At 42.1% G+C, this 20,197-nt stretch overlaps 1 protein-coding gene across 1 annotated transcript in view; it reads left to right on the top strand.

The window, feature by feature from the left end:
- The window catches only part of PRKAR1B (protein kinase cAMP-dependent type I regulatory subunit beta), a 92,360-nt gene that overhangs the window by 9,982 nt on the left and 62,181 nt on the right, over positions 1-20,197 (top strand). The window contains exons 3-4 of the mRNA XM_059862210.1: positions 663-833; positions 4,610-4,701. Of these exons, the coding sequence (XP_059718193.1) occupies positions 663-833; positions 4,610-4,701 (263 nt within the window). The remainder of the gene's footprint in view (positions 1-662; positions 834-4,609; positions 4,702-20,197) is intronic.

The following is a 20,197-nucleotide window of genomic DNA, read 5'->3' as shown; positions in this document are numbered from 1 at the left end:
TCTCTACTCTTGTTACTCTCTCTTCGGGGATTCCCTTCCTATTTTATTCTCTGTTCCACAAGCATGAAATTTGGAGGCTAACCTCCCTATTGGCCAGCTGGTGCTAGGCCAGCCACCATCTCTCATAGTCCTCTGGAGCCTACCTTGGATCCTCTTTGCTTGGAAAGAGTCCCATTGGTTATAAATCAGTTGTATGGCAGAAATTCTGGAGTAGGGAGCATCTTTGTTGTTTGTGGTGATAGTAAGCTTGCAAAGCAGAGCAAGATGAAGAAACCAATCTAATATATCACTGTGTGACTTCTGAGAAGTTGTCTGTACTAGAGACAATGACGTGTACAAACCAACTGAGAAAATAGCAGCTGTGATGTTGGAGAGCAAGCAGTGGAAGTTTTGCTTTCTCAGCCAGGAGTAGCTTCAAGGATATGCCTGCACTTTATATGCATTGGTTGTCATGATGTGTAAGAAAGAGTTAAATGGGTGCAATGCCTGTACACACATTGTAGTTAATGCCATTCCCATTAAATCTGTAATTTTCCTCCAGCAGTGCAAACTGACCGTCACCCAAACACAGACGTGAACGGGCTGCTGATAGCCATAAAAGAAGGGCAAATTTGCTCTACTCATGAGTAAGAGATGCTTCACGGTGTCTTTTTGCCTTGCAGGAGGAATGCAAGCAGATCCTGGCCCGGCAGAAGTCCAGCTCCCAGTCGGATTCCCATGACGATGAGATTTCCCCGCCGCCGCCCAACCCGGTGGTGAAGGCGCGGCGCCGGCGCGGCGGGGTCAGCGCAGAGGTGTACACGGAGGAGGATGCTGTTTCCTATGTCAGAAAGGTACCCTGGCACCACCTCTCTGCCTCTCAGATGTGCAAGGCAATCGAGTGACCCATGTTTTGACCCTAGTTTGGACTCCTGGGCCAGCCTGGAGGATGGTGTCCTCAGGGAGGGCCTGACCATCTTCACACTCAAGCTCTTTTTCTGTCTCCTTGACTGGGGATTTTCCCCAGCAATGGGATTTCAGCATTCACTGTTCCTTCTTTTTTGAAATGTGCTGCTCATCTAACAGGGTCAGTAATTCTCAGCCATTTTCTTGATGATCACTGTCTTCAGCATCTTCTGAGTTTGATCAGAACCTCTCATTATTGGAAGACAGCTTTTCTATTGCTGCATTTCCTGTTTGTTTTGCTTTTTGTTTTTTGTTTCCAAAAGTCTCTGCCTCAAGTTTTCTTTAATCTGAGTCATTTATGTTTCCTGAACCACTCAGGCACATATTTCCCCTGTTGATTAGGTACCACTTAACCCACTGAATTTTGGAAATCTCTTGACCATACTTGGGTGATTTTGTGTGACCATTGTCTTTGAAGAAATGCCAATCCCAAATTAGGTAATTTCTTCACTAGGAGCTCTGTTTTGGGCTTCCCTCTTTGTAACTGCCTTTTTTCACAAAAATATTTAGCTATGTTATATCTTTGATATCTCCTAATAACTCTGCTTTTTTTTTTTTTGACACTGGCTAAATCTTTCAAAGATTATTGAAAGAGAGACATTACAATAGCATATGTCATGTTTGTTTAGGGAGCCAGGCTGAAAATGAATTTCATAAGGTTGACAGATGCTACTAATGTGCTTTTGTGCATGCCTGGAGTAGCTTTAACTCAAAGAGCTTTTTCTTTATGGGAATGCATTTTGTCAGTCACTGTTTTTTGGCAGAATGCTTTTTGCCTTTGCAGTCAGATGTGCTCTTGTCATCTGCTTATGATACAAGTTCACTGGCTGCTCTGGGGATTTCTGTCCCAAAGGGAAAAAAAAAAAATTAGGAGAGCCATTCATCCTAAAAACAAGTGTGTTAGAGTATTCTTGTGGCAGTTAAATAATGTTTGCAAGTGTAGTTTGGCAATTTTAACAGCACTGTGGTCAAGCCATTAATGAATGCCCTGCACTGTTAAAAAACTTGTGTGATACTTCAGAAGCCACTTTAAAACACTTTTATTTCTGTGCATTTTGCAATATCCCACCAAAAAACCTCCATGAAGAGATCCCATTTGTTTCTGCTTATTATGGGTTCCATCTGACTCTTCTGAAAATCAAAGGAAACACCCCTTCCCACCCCCCTGAGCAGTTCTTTTATGTTTGTAATGGAACCTGAAGTAAACTTTGTTTTCTTCATTTCTCAACAGTGATGTCAGTGAGCCCTGACAGTAGCATGAGTAGGCAAGAACCAGAAGCAGCAATACAGATCATATTCTGTGTGTTCTTTGACTAGCCCTGTGATGATTTTAATTTCCCAGGAACTGACTGATCTTAAATAATAATAATTTAGGGAATAGCTTCTTGAACAGCTACAGATGCTGGAAGGAATACAGAACTAGCACTGGGAGGATTTGTGTCAGTGCTTTGCCTTCTGCCATAAGCAAAGGAATCCCATGGTGAAACCCATGGATGTGTGATTTCTAGAACACAGAAATAAAAGGAGACACTGAAAGGACAAATTATAGAACAAATTTAGAAGAGTAAAAAGCAAGGCAAAGGTTGTGTTAGACTATTGCAAACAGATGGAATTTCAGATAGTAGTCAGGAAGAATGGCTGGCTTGAGTTCAGGTGTTGGATAGAAGCACATCTGGGTTATAAGCCAGTTTGAAGGATCCCTTGAAGGGGTGAGCTATAGCATGAGTAGTGCTGGAGGCAGTGAAATGAGTTATGTCCCTGGAGAGAAAATCAAAGGAGATTTAGCTTTGTGATTTGAGCAAGCACATGGCATGGCTTCATTCCGGGGAAGATCTCTGTGGAGGGTTAGTTCATCCTTGAACTAGAGAAAGCAATATTTGTCAACACATCTGACAGCACAGTTAACAACTAACAGAAGAGGAATCTTGCTCTAAAGAGGGTTATCAGCTTGGAAAGAACATTCAGTGATTATTTGGAAGAGTGAGGTAAGAAATGGCTGAGTGACTCTTACCAGCATTTGACTTTGGTCAGATGCCTGGTCACACCTAGAGAGCCTCTCCTGTGTTTTCTGTGTCCCTGCCCCAACAAACCCACCAAGCCTTGTGGCTTTCACTGCTGCAAATTTACACTGAGAAAGGCTACTCAGTGCTATTTCATAATCAGACAGAAAGGCTGGAGCTGAGTGTCTTAGTGATCTGATTATTTACCCTTTTGGCTCATCAGCAGTAAGCTGAGCTGGTGTATTCTTAACAGAGCAAGGGTTCAGGTCTGCAATTCAATCCAGTGTTCCTCTGATAGGGTAAAAACCAAGAATAAGATACTGGCTGAATTTAACATTGAGAAATTTAAACTTTTAGATGATTAGATCGGATTTCACTCTGATACAAACATGCAGTTTGTGCATGTATACTTCTCTAGACTTAATTGGAGTAATCTGATTTCTGCAGTAGTCAATACAAGAGAGGTCTGAAGCCAGTTTAACTTTAGATCTTCACAATTAAACATTTCCCTGTGAAATAAATCTTGAAAACTCTTTGTGGGAACTGGTTCTACATCAGTTTTACCCTTTGAGACATCCTTCTTTTGGTTGGATGGGTATTTCTGCCTTTCCAGGATGAAGAAAGGAAAATACCTGCACATCAACACAGGTAGTAAGTTGCAACACACAGATAGACTATTTCTATCTTAAGAAAATGTGAGAGCTAAATGCCCCTTATCAGACCTTTACTGTGCAGTAATTGAGACTGACAAACAGATTTTGATTTTCAGATTGGAGTAAGGCTTATTTAACACTTCAAACTTCTGCTATGCTTGATTCTGCCTTGTTATAATTAAACTATTAAGGAAAATCACATGGTCAAAGACAATGGATATCTTTGACAGGTCATAATTTTGTTACAAATTTCTTGTGTCTCTCCTAATCTTGGAGTCTCTGACTGATAGGAGAAGATAGTGGGCAAATAGAGAGATACATTATCTGCTGATATATTACCTAAATGGTGCTTAGCTTTCCAAAGTGGAAATACTCCTGAATTTCAACTTTCGTTTTGAGCAAATTCATGCACAACAGGACTTTTGACATCTCTCTAGTTAACAAATAAAGACCTCTTCATTCTCAGATGGAAATTCTGCTTGTTTGCCATGAAGCCAAGGCACAGGATTTTGACTCAAGTGGGCCTACCAGGAGCTTGGTTCCTTATACCTCAGGCAGAACTGAAAAATAAGATGTATTCAACACATTTTTACCTTTTTCCTAAAGAAATGTTGCTATTTCCACAGTTTTAAAAGTAGGTTGCTTCTGATATGGGTTGGAAAGAAGAGGAACATAAAATACATTTTCCTCAGTCCAAGAGATTTGAAAGGAGACTACAGAGCTGCCAATACCTCCTAATTATAGTATTTTATGGGTATCCTTCTCCCCAGTCACTCCTGATCTTATATTGCCTTTCTGAGTGTCATTTTGAGAACAAAAATTCTTATCCTCACATTATCAAAACTGTAATTTATCGCTTTCTTAGTGGCTTTATATTATAGCCTAATCCTGTCTCAGTGCCTGAAATCAAATCACATCAATTTTCTTGAGTAGTGGAATTTTCTGTAGATTTCATGATTTGTGAGTGAATACAACCAGGCATGCAATTACCTCTCATTCTTTTCTCTACAGGTTATTCCAAAGGACTATAAAACTATGACTGCTCTGGCCAAGGCCATCTCCAAGAACGTGCTCTTTGCTCATCTTGATGACAATGAACGAAGGTATGAGGGGCTTTATCACTCAAGGGAATCCACAGCTTGGTGTGAGGACAAGAAATTAGATTAAATTTCATCTCAGGGTCCAGAACTGCTCTCACTGATGCATTTGAGTCACACCCTCAAACATGCTCATGGTGTTATGACAGAGGGCAAAACCACAAGGTAAAAAAGGACAAGGACAGGTTAGAGTGTATCCAGATATATTTAATGTTTTCAGAACAGATGGCCCTGATAAACTTTATTCTAGATTACTTAATTAGCTAAAGCAATCTCAGAAGCATTTGTCATTACTTCTGAAACTCAGGCAAGACAGGTCAAGTGCTGAATGAGTGGGAAAGAAAAAGCATAATGTCTGTAAAGAGATAAAAGGGAATGACAGGTAAATTGTTTTGTTCTTGGAAAAACTGGAGCAAACAAATTATGTATAAGCACCTGAAGGAGACCAAAGAGTTCAGTAACAGCCAGTGTGACTTTTAAAGACTTGAAAATGTCTTTCCAGAACTGATAGCAAGCTGTACAGCTGGGGGAGGCACAAAGGAGGCCAAACAGCTCAACTTCCAGTAATGATTTGGACATTAATGTTTATGATGGGTTTAAAAAAAAAAAAACCCAGGGAAGTGTTTCTTTAGTGAAGCCAGTGTGGAGTCTGTGCTAAACTGATGGAATTATACCAAACAGCAGGTATCACTGGTCCATCACTCCAGTGGAAAGGTGTATTGAAAGGGTTGTTCTGCTTTTCACCATTACTGTCATTAGTGGCCTCAGTGGGACAGGTGATGAGTGTTGAATTTTTAGCTGACATGAAGATGGCAAGGACTGCTAAAACACTGGGAGACAAGGGTAGCATTCAGAATGATGCTGACAGGTTGAAGGAAGGTTCTAGTAAAAGCAGGGTGGATTGACACTGAGCCAAGTGCAGAGAAGTATTCCTTAGCCAGGAAAAACACCTTTATGCCTATAAGATAGTTCTGGTAGTTCCTTGAAAAACTGTGGAACTTATTGTGCCTCATGGTCTGAGTAACAGTCACTAATGTTAAGCTTTTTTTTGGTTTTTTTTAATACTAATGTTTTTCTGGGGTAACTAAACAGAGCATGCAAGATGTCCCAGTGTTGGAAAGATTTCAGCTGGAACACAGTGTCCAGTTTGGGCACTGCAGTTGGAGGAAATTCATGGAGGAGTGGTGGGAATGATCCAGACCTAGATATCATCACTTCTGAGGGGAGAATGGGATTGCTTGGCCTGCAGAATGAAAGCTGGGGCAGAGGGATGCAATAATAGCTTATAATTGCATGTGAATAATGCTATATGAGTGATAAACTGCTCTGTGGGCCAGAGGGTAGACAAAAACAATTTTAAAGTGCAGTGGGGGAGAGTCAAGCCAGATCCAAGAGGAGGTCTCTGATTGCTTGGGTAGGTTGTGGAACCTCCTCCACTTGAGGCCATTAGGACAGGAATGACAAGATCAGCTCTGCCTGGCAGCAGATAAGGCTCACTGAGGCCAGGAACTCCTCACCAACCCCACTTTTCTGTGCTTCCATGGCTAGAAAAGACAAAAAACTTTCTCCACACTGGTGGTTTCAGTTCTGGCAGAGCATCAGCAGCACAGTCCCTCAGTGGGGCTACTTAAATGCTTGCAGTCAAAGCACAGTGCAAGAGTGCAAATTTTGCTCCCTCTTGCAGATTTTGCTCCCTCTTGCTCCCTCAGTTTAATTACTTTGCAATCTTAATGATATCATGTTAATATGCAGATTTCTGGAGTAATTAGAAGAGGATGAAGTTTGCACATTTCTTCTAGCTTTTTCACCCACAGAGGAGAATCCTTGTACAGAACTGCTGTAAATCCTGATTATGCTGTCAGCATGCTGATGTGACAGGCACTGAAAGGATAGGTTTTAGGGCTGGAAAAAAGGACATTTCAGTAATTTGTTATCAAAATAGGGTGAGAGACAAAATCTGAAGGACAAGTGCTTTTTCTTACACTGTGCTGGTTGCATATCATGATCATGGTCCCTCCTGTCTGTTCCCTGGGTCCCATTTTCCTCTGTCCTGTGATGGATATGTGGTAGGAGTAGGAAGAGACCTGCACAGGCACCCTTGTGTGTGCTGCAGGTGCATTGTGGACTCTTTGCTTTTGCAAACTAAGGCTTGGCCAGGTGTATTCTGCCTCTGCTGTCAAAAGGTTCAGGAGCTCCTGGGCTGTGCACTGGAGCATGGTCAGGTACAGACCATTTCTCTGCTCAGGGATGTGTCCAGAGGCCTCATCTGAGCTCCTGATGAGCACAGCAGGCTATAGCTGACATCAGGAAAAAGAAAAGGAGCTCACAGAAGGATGCATATTCTGCTCTGCAGATAAGATTGAAATGAAGCAATAAACTGATATCATGCTCTTGCCCTTGTCTGATTGCATTTGTCAAGTGTGGAGAAGTCAGCAAGTCAGAGCATACCATTGCCATCACTTCCAGTCTGCATCTTCTTAATGTAAGCATGTAGTTCAGTGAAGTGGTGAATTACTTCATTTGGGCTCTTGCAATGGTGGAAAGCTGGGTAAGGTTATTTGTTTCTTGTGCTACAGTGGTGGTGTTTGTTTGTGCTTTCTACACTGAATATATTATCATTGTTTTATCTAATTTCATGTTTGATCAAAATGTAGGAGATGTTCAGGTGGAGGAAGTATGGACTAGCAAGTTCTCATTTACAATGTATGACTCTTGCATTTTTTCTTTCTTCAAAAGGATATTTGTGTTAGCCTGCTCTGACTTGTGTTGCACTTGCTGCTTGGCAGCTGTGAAACTTAAACCCTTATTTATAAAGGCAGAGTGTAGCATACAATCTCTGTGTCAGATGTTCCATATGAAGGGTTGGTTGCATGAGAAATCATGCTGAAGTTAAGGTAAACAAGTATCTTTTTACACTGGTGTTGGAAATACTTTTGTTCAAGTCTTATTTTAGATCCCATCTTTCCCCGTGCCATGCTTCAAACAGGGCTGCCATCCCTGTCCTACACACACACAGAGCCTCTGGTGTAAAATTATACTGAAAAGTGCAATGAAAGGGAAATGTAACTGCAACAGTACCAAAGGCAGCAGAGCTAGTTATCAGCAACTTTTGCCAAGTTGTTCAAGAGCTGCTAACATTGCAGAGAGCAGTCAGCTCTGTGCAGTGATGTGGCAGCCCACTGTTTTCTCATGGAGCTTGGTTAAACTCTGCAGTGAGGACCTGGTTCTCCCAAAGCCAGTGGCAAAATGCCCACTGCCTGAAGTGGGAATGTGGTTTTAGCTGTGAGGAGCTGCTGTTCTTATTTGAGTTGTATGGTTCGTCTTGAGGGGAATTTCCTTGCTGATCTTATCCCTTCTGGCTCTAAGGTGATCTCATGATTCAGACCCACTCTGAAGATGATTTAGGGTTTGCACCACCTTCCTCCCTTCTTTTGGCCAGTGCTGCCTGGGAGTTTTGCACATGGTTGAGGCTGGTGAGGCCAGTGCTGTGCCACTGCTCTGCTGCTCTGCCTCTGCAGCCACTGAAGGATTCCTGTCTATGCACAGATAGAATTACACCCATAACTTGGCAGCGCTCTGTTTCCTCTCCCACTCCTGGATATCCAGCAGATTAACGTCCTCTAAGGCCTCCTAGTTGTGAAATGCTGTATAAAGTAAAAATTGGTGACAAGGGGCCAGCCTGAGTGACCTTTTTCTGACCTCTTGTGATTAATCTCTTCTAACCCAGCAGTGAAGCTGTGAAGATTCTTCGTTGTTCATCACGTAATGCTGGAATACAATCACACCCACTTGGCTCTGCTGTGATGTTGAATAGTAAAGGGGAATCAAGAGGAAGAAATTACTCATTTTTCTGCTGTGGTTAAAAATAAAAAATCACTTTTCATCATTTCATTGACAGGATGTTGTGTCTCTACTGGACAGGGGCAGCCACTGAGAGGGGGCAGTGGGAAAGGTCAGAGGTGAGCTGCTGGGGGAATGGAGGCTGGACCCAAGGCTGATGACTGCCAAGGAGGAGAAGGAAATAGAACTGAAATAACCAGTAGGGGAGAGAGCAGGGCTGAGAGCAGCAGGAGTGCCACTCCAGCTTCCAGGATGTCACCAGTGCCAGTCTGCTCTGCTGAGCCATGAGCCACATCTGTCAGGCCCTGTGCAGAAGCTCAGTGGCCTCCTGAGCACATAAAGAAGTGGAATGGTTAAATGTTCACCACATCTGTGTGTAAATGCTATGTCAAACTTGTTCATCAAGGAGTAAAGAGAGTGGATCAATGTTTAGCTAATGTAATTTTTGGAAGCATTTGTTATTAATGTGCAGGCAGCTGTAAGGCTTGCAACAGCTTTCAGAATATTTTGGTGTATTTTATTATTTGCATTATTAGTAAATTGGTTTCTTTGAGCAGCATAATGGTGTGAAGCAGCTTTGAAAGCAAGAGGCACAAAATGGTATTTAATGCTTTTACTAAAATATTGAGTTCTTTTGAAGACACAAAAAAAGTACCAAGAAATGAACTTGAAGACTCTGTATTTATTTTAGCTATACAGAGTGTTGTATTTACTCTTGTGTGTTCCCTGCATGGCAAAGGTGGGAGGACAGAGAGCATATTTTAATACCTGTGCTCCTTGGGACCAAGATATAAAGATGAATGTTGGCACTTTGCAGACCAGGTTCCTCAGCCTACTTACCATTTTTGTTGTTCTCACCTCTTCCCTGCTGCTCCATGTCTTGCTTGTTTCTTTAAATTTTTCACAGCAATGGGATATTTTCGAGTCCTATTTAGGATGTGACCACTGTGGTTCCTTTCCTGCAAAAGTTCTGCTTTGGCCATGAATCTTCACCATGTATTTCTGCTCTTGGTCACCCCTCCCTTAATATTCTTAGCAGTTGTGTCTTTACCTTCAATAGATCTACTTTCTCAGACTGTTTCTTCGATTTGTAATAATTTTACATCCTAAAGTTTTTTTTAAGTGCTTGCAGCTCCTTTGCAGCAAGGTATTGTCTTCAAATTCAGAAAACACTTTTCATCTGGGTCACTAATGACTTGGGGTTTCTTTCAATACAGGCAGAAATTACCATGAGGAAAGTGGCTTTCCATAGCTAACAAGTGAATTTTAGTTGTTCTACTGTTGATCTCATATTGAAATCTTCTTGAAACTTCTGGTGATTAGTGAATTTCAAGGACATTATTATTGCCATCAGCTTTATTCACTTCTGCATAATACCATGTTTTATTAAAGCACTGGCTGCAGGCCAGCTGGAAAGCCTCATACATGTGGAGGAAACCTAAGACTGCACCATTCAGGAGCAAGAAATTTTAGAAACAGGATGCCACAGCCATGACATATTCATTACACATCCTGTGTTTGCCTTGCATTTGTAACTTAAGTCTTTTGTCAAAAAACAAACACAGATTTAGCTTCTGCCTGTGCCTCGTATATGCCTACAGTGTGCAGAACAGTGCAAGAAAAATTCCACCTAAGGTAGAAAACTCAGGGTTTGCTTCCACCATTGATTTAACCTGAATTCTGAGCTGGTACCAAAGGATGAAGTAACAGTGAGTGCCAGACCTTGGTTGCATGTTCCTGCTGCTCTCATGGCCAGGTGAGCCAGAGCAGCTCTCTGAAAGGTGATCCTGCCCTGCAGGGTTATTTTCAGCCAGAGCAGGTCCTTCCTGTCACCCTGTGCCTGGCTGCCAGAATGCTTTGGCAAGGGGAAGGTTGGAGTGGGCAGGGCAGGATCTCCCCTTATGGCAGCAGCAGGGGCCCAAATCAAACTAAGTGCTGGCAAAACTGCACCTTAATTTCCATTCTGGTCACTGGACAGGGCTAAGGATGGAAATAGATGTGTGTATTAAGCTTTGCCAAGAATACCCAAGATCTGGAGCTAAACCACTGGGAAGATGAGGGATGAAAAGAAAGAATAAGAGATGAGAGAGAAATTGCACAGCGAGGCATGGCAGTGGGGGCTGAAGGTTTTTGCTGATCCCTAACATGGCTTCCTTGAGTTACTTTAGGATTTTTTTGGTGACCAGAGTTGGATGGGATCCTTCACCCTCCTTTTTGGGGGTAGCAGAAGAGAGAGGAGATGCAGCATGATCCCAGTGTTGTGCAGATGCATCCCATGAGGGTTTGTAAAGGTGTGAATGCCCCACCTGTGCTGGAACTTCAGGAGATTGCCAGCAGACAGTGGTGGCTTGGGGACAGAGGAAATGTGAATATATATTCAGGACACATTATGCATGTGTAACAGCTCTGGTACTGAAGAAACTGGTGCAAAGCTCCTCACTGTGTGGGAGATTTTTTCCTGATCATCAGTGGTATTGGATGATTGGCCTGTCCTATGAATTCTAGTTGTAAACTACCAAAGAGAGGAAACTCAGATTTACCAAGGCACACTAAACAAAGCTTTTCTTCTTCGGATAACACCAAGCTATTTTCCAGGTAAACTGCCTTGCAATCCAGCTTTTCTTTGTGCCTTTTGTGCCTTGTTTATGGCCTTGATTCCTCATGGTGTTTAAAAGTGTGCTATTTAACTGTGATTGTTCCATTGGCTGGCTGTGGATGTCAAAGGAACTATTCATGTGTTTAAATGGAAGCACACTCAGTCTTGCTGAATTGGAGCTTGCCAGTGAGGAATACTACTTAAACTAGAAAAAGTTACAGATTTTGGAGACAAGAATCATCTGGCAGCAGAGATGGAAATGAAACCAGGTAGAGTTGCCCAGCAGTCTGGAAAATAAATGATCCAATTCTCCATTGAAGGATTAGCTGTGAATTTAGCACTGACTTTATTTTCCAGTACATCCATCTCATTTGTCCAAGAATTATTGTCTTTAATTACCATTGTGGTGCCTGCAGGCAGCAGACATTAAATTAGTTCTGCAAAGTTGTGCTCTCAGCAGTCACCCACAGATTGTATCTGCTTTGGTACCAATCCCCTTACAACAGCCTGGCAGCATCAGCAGAATGTACTTTTTGTGATGTCAGGATTTGGCCTGGTAGGTAAGCTACTCTCTTAAACAAAACTAAAAGCACACACATTGGGTATTTATGGATATTTTTATCTCCAGAAACAAATACTGTCAGTTTGTAGCTTTTTAGGGGTTGTGATTCACCCTCAGTGTTTTGTTAGACAGTTTATATTCTTCATCACAAATACTGGCGGCGCCATGCCTAATGGGGGTTATTTTTAATTCTGCATAAAGCACTGGTTTACATATGGGCAGCATGTCACCCATTCTGAAAAACACAGTTAAAGCAGAGAAGTTATTTACATAAATCCTTTTTAGATCTAGAAAAAATAGCCTGAGGCAAATAGTATTCATGCATGCTCATGAAACAATCCTGAGTCTAAACTTATCTCTCTATATATAAAACAGAAAAATTATGACTACTTCTGAATTTAACAGGGCTTGTAAAATTTTTCTACCACTGCAGTATACATGACTGTGCCTTTGTGTGCTTCTTTACACAACAATTAGCTGGCAGGAGCTCTGCAAATACATTACTCAATGCTAAAGCTTTCCAGAATTAAACACAAAGGTTAAATAAAGGAACGTCCACTCTTCTCAGCAAGTCTTTGTCTTCTGCATCAGAGCAGCTGGAAGCAGTAATTTGTCTTTGTTCAGGGGGTTTATTTCAACTAAAGCTCTTTAAAATGCTGCTTCCTTTCTTTCACCCCCCCAGAAGGGTTGCAGGTAACCCATCACCAGCTTCTCCTGCTCTCCTGACTCTTCCTGAGGTGACTAATTCTGCAGCCTCGCAGGGCTCTGAAAGCCTGCTGCCTTCAAGTGGGGTGTGACTGCTCCTGGAGGATCAACTCTGTGATTCAGTTGCTTTGTTAGGCATTTAGAGGAGGATCTTTAAAGAGCTTAAAGGAACTGGATATTCCCACTGATTGATATATAGTGGGAAGTGAATGTTTAACTCCCTTAAGGTTCTCTTGAAAATCCCCACCTTACATTCTGAATGGTTAGACCTGTGTGTTTCCATGATGAGGTGACATCTGCTTAGTAACACCGCGTTTGGAAAGGCAGGAACTGCCCTTCAAACAAAAAAAATATCCTATAATACTGCGAGATTTAGTAGTGGGATTTTTCTCCTGTAGAGAAGGAGAGAATTCAACTCCACGACCAGATGAAATTTCTCTGTCATTCCGGTGCACTTAATGGGAATACCAAGTCTAAGTTATTTGACTGTTAGGCTGCTAACTCTCTTTTAAAGGAAAAAAAAACCCCTGACAAACCCAAACAATGATTTAGTTCTTGTCTTACAAGTTCCTTACTAAAGACTTTGACCTGAAGTACATCGCGTCTTGTGAGGTAACAGCTGGTCTATCATTGTCCCAGGAAAAAAGTAACAGTTGCTGAGATTTTGAGAAACAAAGATGGTCTTTGAATCAACTGGAACAGCTGTAAGAGACTGACACACCATGCACTGTCAGCTGCTAAATTCAGATATTCAGACTGCCCGAAATGGGATACTTTAACCCTTGGGCACCAGCAGATTCCTTTCCTCTTTTTTTTTTTTTTTTTTTTTTTTTTTTTTTTTTTTTAAAGCAGAAAAAGAAATTGGGTTTTCAATTTGCTTTTTGCTTTCAGAAACAAAAAAACCAAAACAAAACGCCCCCAAATTATCAGTTTCTTTATAGGGAGGTTGTCTTTTTTGTATTTATTCAAGTTCTGATTTATAAATCATCCAAAGACATGCTTGTTGACAGCTGAAATTTGCATTAGAAAAGTATAATGTGCTTCTCTGTGTGGTGCATTAAAATGAAAATATAATAGTGCATATCCAAAAAACTGCATCAGATGCTATTTTAAGGCAGTCAGCATCTTCCCAGTTTTGTATGTGGAGACTGTGTTTAGTTAATTGAAGCAGAATGAAGGTGAATTTATCATGTGTGGGAGGGAAAGGTAAGTGATAGCAACAACCTCTTCAAAAGACACATGTTAGATCCATGTGAGATCCAAAAGTTGGTGGCTGAAGTTGGGCACATTCAGACTGGAAAAGTTTAGTTTCTCTTTTTAGAGCAATCAGGGAACGGATCCATAATTTAAATTAGCTGGGGATGTGGCAGATTTTTCCATTGCTTGAAACCTTCAGATCAAACTTGGCTCTCTGCTCTTGCTGGTCCTCCCAGTATGTTCTGAAGTGCTCCAGAATATTGTGAGGGTTTGGTTTTGGTCTTTTTTTTTTTTTTTTTTTTCAAAGATGGCAAAATGTGATGACATGAAAATTTATTTCACTCAAAGAAGAGTCAGCAGCCATCTCTTGCTAACAAACACTTGTATGACATAGGCCCTCCTGAAAGCCAAGCTCTTACAGCTTGGAGCCCAGCTGGTTTTTGGAGGTCTGGAACAGGCTCTTGCTAGGCTATTGTTTCAGCTCAGCTCCAGAGGATGGGGTTTTATTTAGGAGCCTCTGAGATTCTGTAGCTGGTGTTAGATGGTGGCAGGGAAGCTGTGCACAGCATGGCTCCTCTGGCTGCTGATGGAGAGGGTGAAGCACCCAGTGAGAGGTACCCAGAGCCCCACTGGTGAGGAGCTCTTCAGCACTGAACACTCTGTTTTCTTGACCAAACAGCCATACTGGTTCAAGCTTCTTCCTAAGCCATTTTCTTCAGTATTTCCCAGCTTGGCTTCTTCCAAAAACTCTTCCTGATCAAATCTAACCTATTTCCATGTGTCCTGCATCATCTGAATAACTAAAAGATTGGCAATTATCATCACTGTTTGCAGGATCAGGCTTAGTTTATTCTGTTTATGAATATAACCATGTGAAAAAAAGTAGATTTGTACCATGACCCCAGAGGATTTGAAATTTTGAAACTTTGCCCATGTGAGTGAATGTCCTAGAATAAAGTCTGAGACACAAACTGAAGAATTTTCCAGATGTGATAATTGAGGTAAGCAGAATAAACTGCTCAGTCTAGAGCTTTAATTCTAATCAATAGGACAACACTTGGTAGTCTGTTACTTATTTACAGTTACTACAAGGTCCACATAAAGGCTAGACCTCCTGACATCCCTCTCTGCATTTGCAATGAAAGACCAAGTCTGCTGTCATGAAGCCAAATTCCAGCTCTGTTTTCCACATCTCTGTATTTTTCATGTCTGATAGTCTGAGGGATCTATTTGTCATGAAAGTCAGGGAGAAACAAGATAAACAAACCAGCAGGTTTACATATATTCTGAATTTAATTTCTTCTTATATTATTCCTTGTTGAAAAGATTTTTAAGGAGGCTTTGCTGCTACCTTTGGATTGCTTGCTCTTCTTTTCCCTAACAGAGGCACATCATTATTGTATGAGGTGAATGGGAATTACTTTTCAGCATCCAGAAATAGACTTTGGCCTCTTGACATCCTAATAATTCCCAGAACAGCCAACTGAACCTTCACCACGATAGACTGGATTTGCTATATTAAAATATTGTAGCAGTGCCCTGATTTCAAGTCCTGACAGTTTAATCACTGCAGTTGACCCATGTTCCTCACAGAGCTGCTTTCTGCAATGTGGTTACAACATCCACGCAGATTTTCCTTTGCTTTTAGAAACCTGGTTTAAAATAGTGAACTTGTTTCATCCAAGTTTACCTACTGTTCTTTAATGCTATGAAATGTGTCATATTTCTTCTCTTATTTATTAAATCCTGTGCTTTGACTAGAGCTTATTTCCAAGAATATTAAATTATTGTTCTATTATTAGGGCACGAGGTTTGATTCCTTGACAGGTTGACAAGAGCTCTGGAACACTTTGCAGGAGCAGCCCTTCCTAATCAAAACTGTCCTCAGCAGCATCAGTCAGTTTACCCTGGTACCAAAATATAGTTGAAATGAAGCTGCTCAGTTGTTCCAGCAGGGTGTTGTGGAATCTGGGACTTAATGCTCTCTTTTTCACAGTCACCCCACCCTCTTCACTGACAGTCACCCTCAGAGCAGCAGCTACAACACTCTGCAGTGCCTGCTCCCCTGCACACAGTCCTGACTGAGCTGCTCAGACATTCCAACATCTGCCAGGTTCCTTGGCCATCATATACCACATTAACACAGGCTCATGGGCATCTGTCTCCTGCCATTTCCTACTAATAAGTAGTTAGAATAAGGAACTAGACTACAAAGACAATAAACCTACTAGTTTGGTGCACCTTGGAATTCTCCTTGTACTCAGGGTTATTTTTCTCAGCCTTCTGGGTGCTTTCCTTTACTCTGCTCCTTGGCCTCCTTCCTCTTCTGGTTTAGGATTTTAACCAAGCACTCAAGCACTCAAGATCACTTTAACATGCTCAATTTGGCTATTTTTAATTACCTGAGCTATGTCCCATTGTGTCAGAAGATTTAGATTTCTTTTGCAGCAATTTGCTGTGGAAACAGTTACCTTACAAATACAGTTATTGTGTCTGTGAACTATGTGCTTTGAGAATAGTTTCATTTTCAAAGGATGCTTTCATGGAAAACAAGGTGAAATTATGTGGGAACAATGGAGATTCTGCAAACAATTCCCATAGGCAGCTCCTTTCTTCCTTCCAAGGCTTAGTGTTAAAATCAGATTTGAGCACCAGAGATATAAGAAAAAAAAAAAAGAAAATACAGAGTGATGTTGTATCCAGACTCCAGAACCATGTTCTGAAAGCCCACGGGTGAGCTGATGAACAATTCATGTGAAGGTTACATGGAGCTTATTTCTGAGAGGTTTCTCCACATTTCTTGTTTATCTGTTTTATTTGTTTGGTTGCTTTGTCCCAGTGCCGTAGTGACACCCTCTGGCAATGGCAGGATAGTTTCATTGCCATTAGGGAGCTCTTCAGCAGCAATCCCTGAGCAACCTCATGGGAAAGGCATTGGTGTTCCCTGCCCTGCCTTCCCTCAGAGCTGGTCTGGCTCAAGATTGAAATTCCCACATGTAAAGTTAAAGTTAGCATTGTACATGATGGCTAATTGATACAAATTTCAAGTACCATGCAATAAACAGTGTTGGACATTTTGTTCTGGTGAGCTGGACTTTTCTTCTGGTGAGCAGCTTGAAAAGTTTCCCTTTGTACTTAAATTAATTTGTTTACATCAACTCTGAAGCACACTTCTCTTCTGGAGCACAGGCTCTGAGCCAAGCCTTACCCCTGCTCTGGCCGTGGTGTGGCTCTCACCAGAGCTGAGAAGACTCACTGATCCCTTCTGCTGGGAAATAACACACATTTTTAAAGGTGGAAAGGCTACTGGGAGTTGTCTACTCACTGTTAATTTTTCACATTGCATTGGTAATGCTTTTATTTGTGCTGTCTTAAATGATGGGTCACAAAATGCAAATTTTCTGCAGCTGACATTTTTTCAGGCAGTAGCAAGAAAAACCAGGGAGCTTTTGAGGCAGCTGGAGCAGCAACGTGGGGTGGAGGAGACTTGGAGAAAGGCACTAAGATGCCTAAGTTCTGTTAAAATCAAGGTGTTGAAAAATACTTAATGTTTTTTGTCATATCTAGATCTGTGTCTCATTTTGATAAGCAGCCTTTTGCATGCCTGCAGAGCAAGCTGGTAACACAGAATTATGAGTTAGGGCAAAACTGGCTGTGCCAGATCCCTCACTGGGCCTCTCAGCAACCTGAATGAGCCCAGATACAGAAGTTTGTGCTGCTGGGCTCCAACAAAGTTAAAGAGTTATTAGGGAGACCCCCATGGATAAACAAGGAGTGGAGGTTCTGGGATGAAACCTTTGATTGCTCTGTCTCACAGGGACTTGTATTGACCTGCTTGGAACGAGCCCTCTCCAGTCCCATGGCAGCATCTGAGCTGTCCTGGATGGGCTTTGGGGACTCTGGGCTGGGACACAGGGATGTCTCTGCACCGGGATGAAGTGGGAAGGTCTGGCTCCGCCTCTGAGAGCAGCCGTGGTTGTCTCTGCCACCTGGGGTCACTGTGATCAAGGTTATTAAAAACGAGAGGCATGAAGTAATAAAGAAAATAGAAGCAGTAAAAAACATGCTTCCCAACCCTAACCCCTGGAGGCTAAAATTGAGATTACCACCAGTGTACAAATTAGTTGAAATTTTTATTGTGTGTGAGCAAACGAAGCCCTGTACTGCAGTGTGTAAACAACTCTACTTTAGCAGGTCAGGGAATTGTATACAGCAAACATGGACCATCACCAGAAAAGTGTTACCTCTTGTACACTTTTCTCACTGCACTTTGTCTCTTCTACCTGTTGGCTCCTACAGTGTGTTACCACTGACTTCGAAGGTCCTTGGAGCTGTGTGGTTTTGTGGCTGAGAAATCTTCTGTGGTCTTGATGCTGATCTGGTTTAATCCCTGAACTGCTTCAAAATCTCGGTGGCTGTTCCTGTTATTTACACATGTGAGATTATAGGGGAGTCTGAGAGATATTTTAAATCTGCACCTATCTTACAGAATTTCTCAAGTGTGCTATTAATGAAAGCTTTGTCTCAGCTAACCCCCCATGATATATTATGTCCCAGCAGTACTTCTTAAAAGCACTTTGGCTGGATTTTCAAGCTGGCTAGGCTTAAAGTTGTCAAAATATGTATTTATGTTAAAACTCCCCCAAATGCTGTGTGGATGTAAATCTTTCTGTGGAGGTGCTGCCTTGTGAGAGAGGAAGGGCTGCTAGTGCACTGGCACAAGAGGAAAACCCAGATGATGCAAATTCAACTTCCAAGGCCATCTCTTGTCAGGGCAGTGCTGCAGTGTGGGAGCTGCTCAAAGCTGGGCATCCCTGCTGCTCTCTGAGCTGTCTCTAACACAGCTGCAAAATTGCTGCCTTGTGCTCTGAAAGTCTAAGCTAAAGCTAGAAACCCTTTTTACACTCTCTTCTGTTCACAAATCCTTTTATAAAAGCCTGTAGAGAACAGAATTCTACTGCTGTACCTGCAGTGGGTGGCCACCACTGGAGCTGAGGGAGTTAATGCACATCTGTGGACTGCACCTTTTAGCTAAATATTGCTGGAACTTCTAGACAATATTGCTGGAACTTCTGTACAAGACATTGCATGGAATTCAATCTGGTCTTTAGTAGGAAAAATTGGTAAATAGTTTTTTTAACCTTTTTTTGTCCTTATTAAGTGAGAAGTGTATAAGAGAATCACAGAATGGTTTAGGTTGCAAGAGGCTTAAATATAATTTTGTTCCAACCCCCCTGCCATGGGCAGGGACACCTTTCTCTATCCCAAGTTGCTCCAAGCTTCATCCAACCTGACCCTAGACACTTCCAGGGATGGGGCAGCCACAGCTCCTCTGGGAAACTTGTGCCAGTGCCTCAAAACCCTCATAGAAAAGAATTCCTGTATAATTTCCTTATAATATGTGTAATTTTCTTAATGCTTTTGTTGACATATCTGTGCATTTGATTAGATAAGAAGTACTTCAGTGACAGGTATAGCTGAAGGAGAGCAGGGTGGAAAACAGTAGAGGGCTCATAGCAGTGTTCCTTCACAGCTCTTTGCAAGTGGAAAACATCCATTCCTTGCAGTACCAGAGTCAGAACTGCCTTACTCCTGTGCCTTTTCAAATGAACTTTTCATCACTGGCACCACCTCTAAATAAAACTGCTTAGCATCTTTTGTAGTTACACGATATTCAAAGCATCTCTCAGAACCACATTTTAGTGCTATTATAATCAGTGTTCTTTGGAGTAATTAATTATGTATCCCATCACGAGGTCAGAATCAGAACATTATGTTTGCATCTCTTATAGTGAGATAGCTCCTCGTACAGGCTCTCATGCTGCTGTACACGTAATTAGTGCTATATGAAGAATATAAATTAACATGTTAGTTTTGATGGGAATGTTGATGAGGTTGGAAAGGCGTCATTAATACACTCCATAGTGCAAAATAATACTTCTGATTTTAGCTTCCTTTGCTTTTCCTTTCAACGAGTTAAGCTAAAAATACTGCACAGCTGCTTTCCCTTTACACATGTGGAAATGTGTGGAATGTGAAGCAAGGAAGAGAACTGCAGCCCTTTGGGTGAGAAAACACGAGGTTCAGTGCTGAGGCACCAGGCTGTGAGCAAAGGAGGGCTCAGGGCACCACTGTGGCTGCAGGGGTGGAGGGGCTGCTCCTCCTGGGACAGCACCACTGCGGGGCTCACAGCAGGGCAGGCTCTCTCCTGGCTGGTTGGGGTCCAGATAAATTCTGATTGCTGGTGCAGATGCCACTGCACTTCTTCTCTAAGGCCAAGTGGTTTCAAGCACTGCAGAACTCAAGCAGTGCCTCAGCTGCCCGTGGTCAGGGTTACGAACAAACGAGGTCAGATTTCAAAAAAGGATGAAAAAGGCTCTCGTTTATTTAAAAAAAATAAACCAGAAAGAACGGAGGGTCCAGGATAGGCTTGGACCCCCTCACAACACTCAAAGTGACAACGTGTAGAGAACACACTGAGTTCTCTCCCTCACAAGCAGCTCCCTCTACTCGCGGACCGGAAAAGAACCGCGGCCTACTGAACACCCCTCCCTTTATAACACACCTTGGCCCAGGATTGGTGGGATTTGGATGCTTGCCCT

The sequence above is a fragment of the Haemorhous mexicanus genome, chromosome 17 (genome assembly GCF_027477595.1).
Source record: "Haemorhous mexicanus isolate bHaeMex1 chromosome 17, bHaeMex1.pri, whole genome shotgun sequence".
Lineage (NCBI taxonomy): Eukaryota > Metazoa > Chordata > Aves > Passeriformes > Fringillidae > Haemorhous > Haemorhous mexicanus.
Note: the sequence above shows the minus strand (reverse complement) of the source record. Positions and strands in the feature narration are given on the sequence as shown.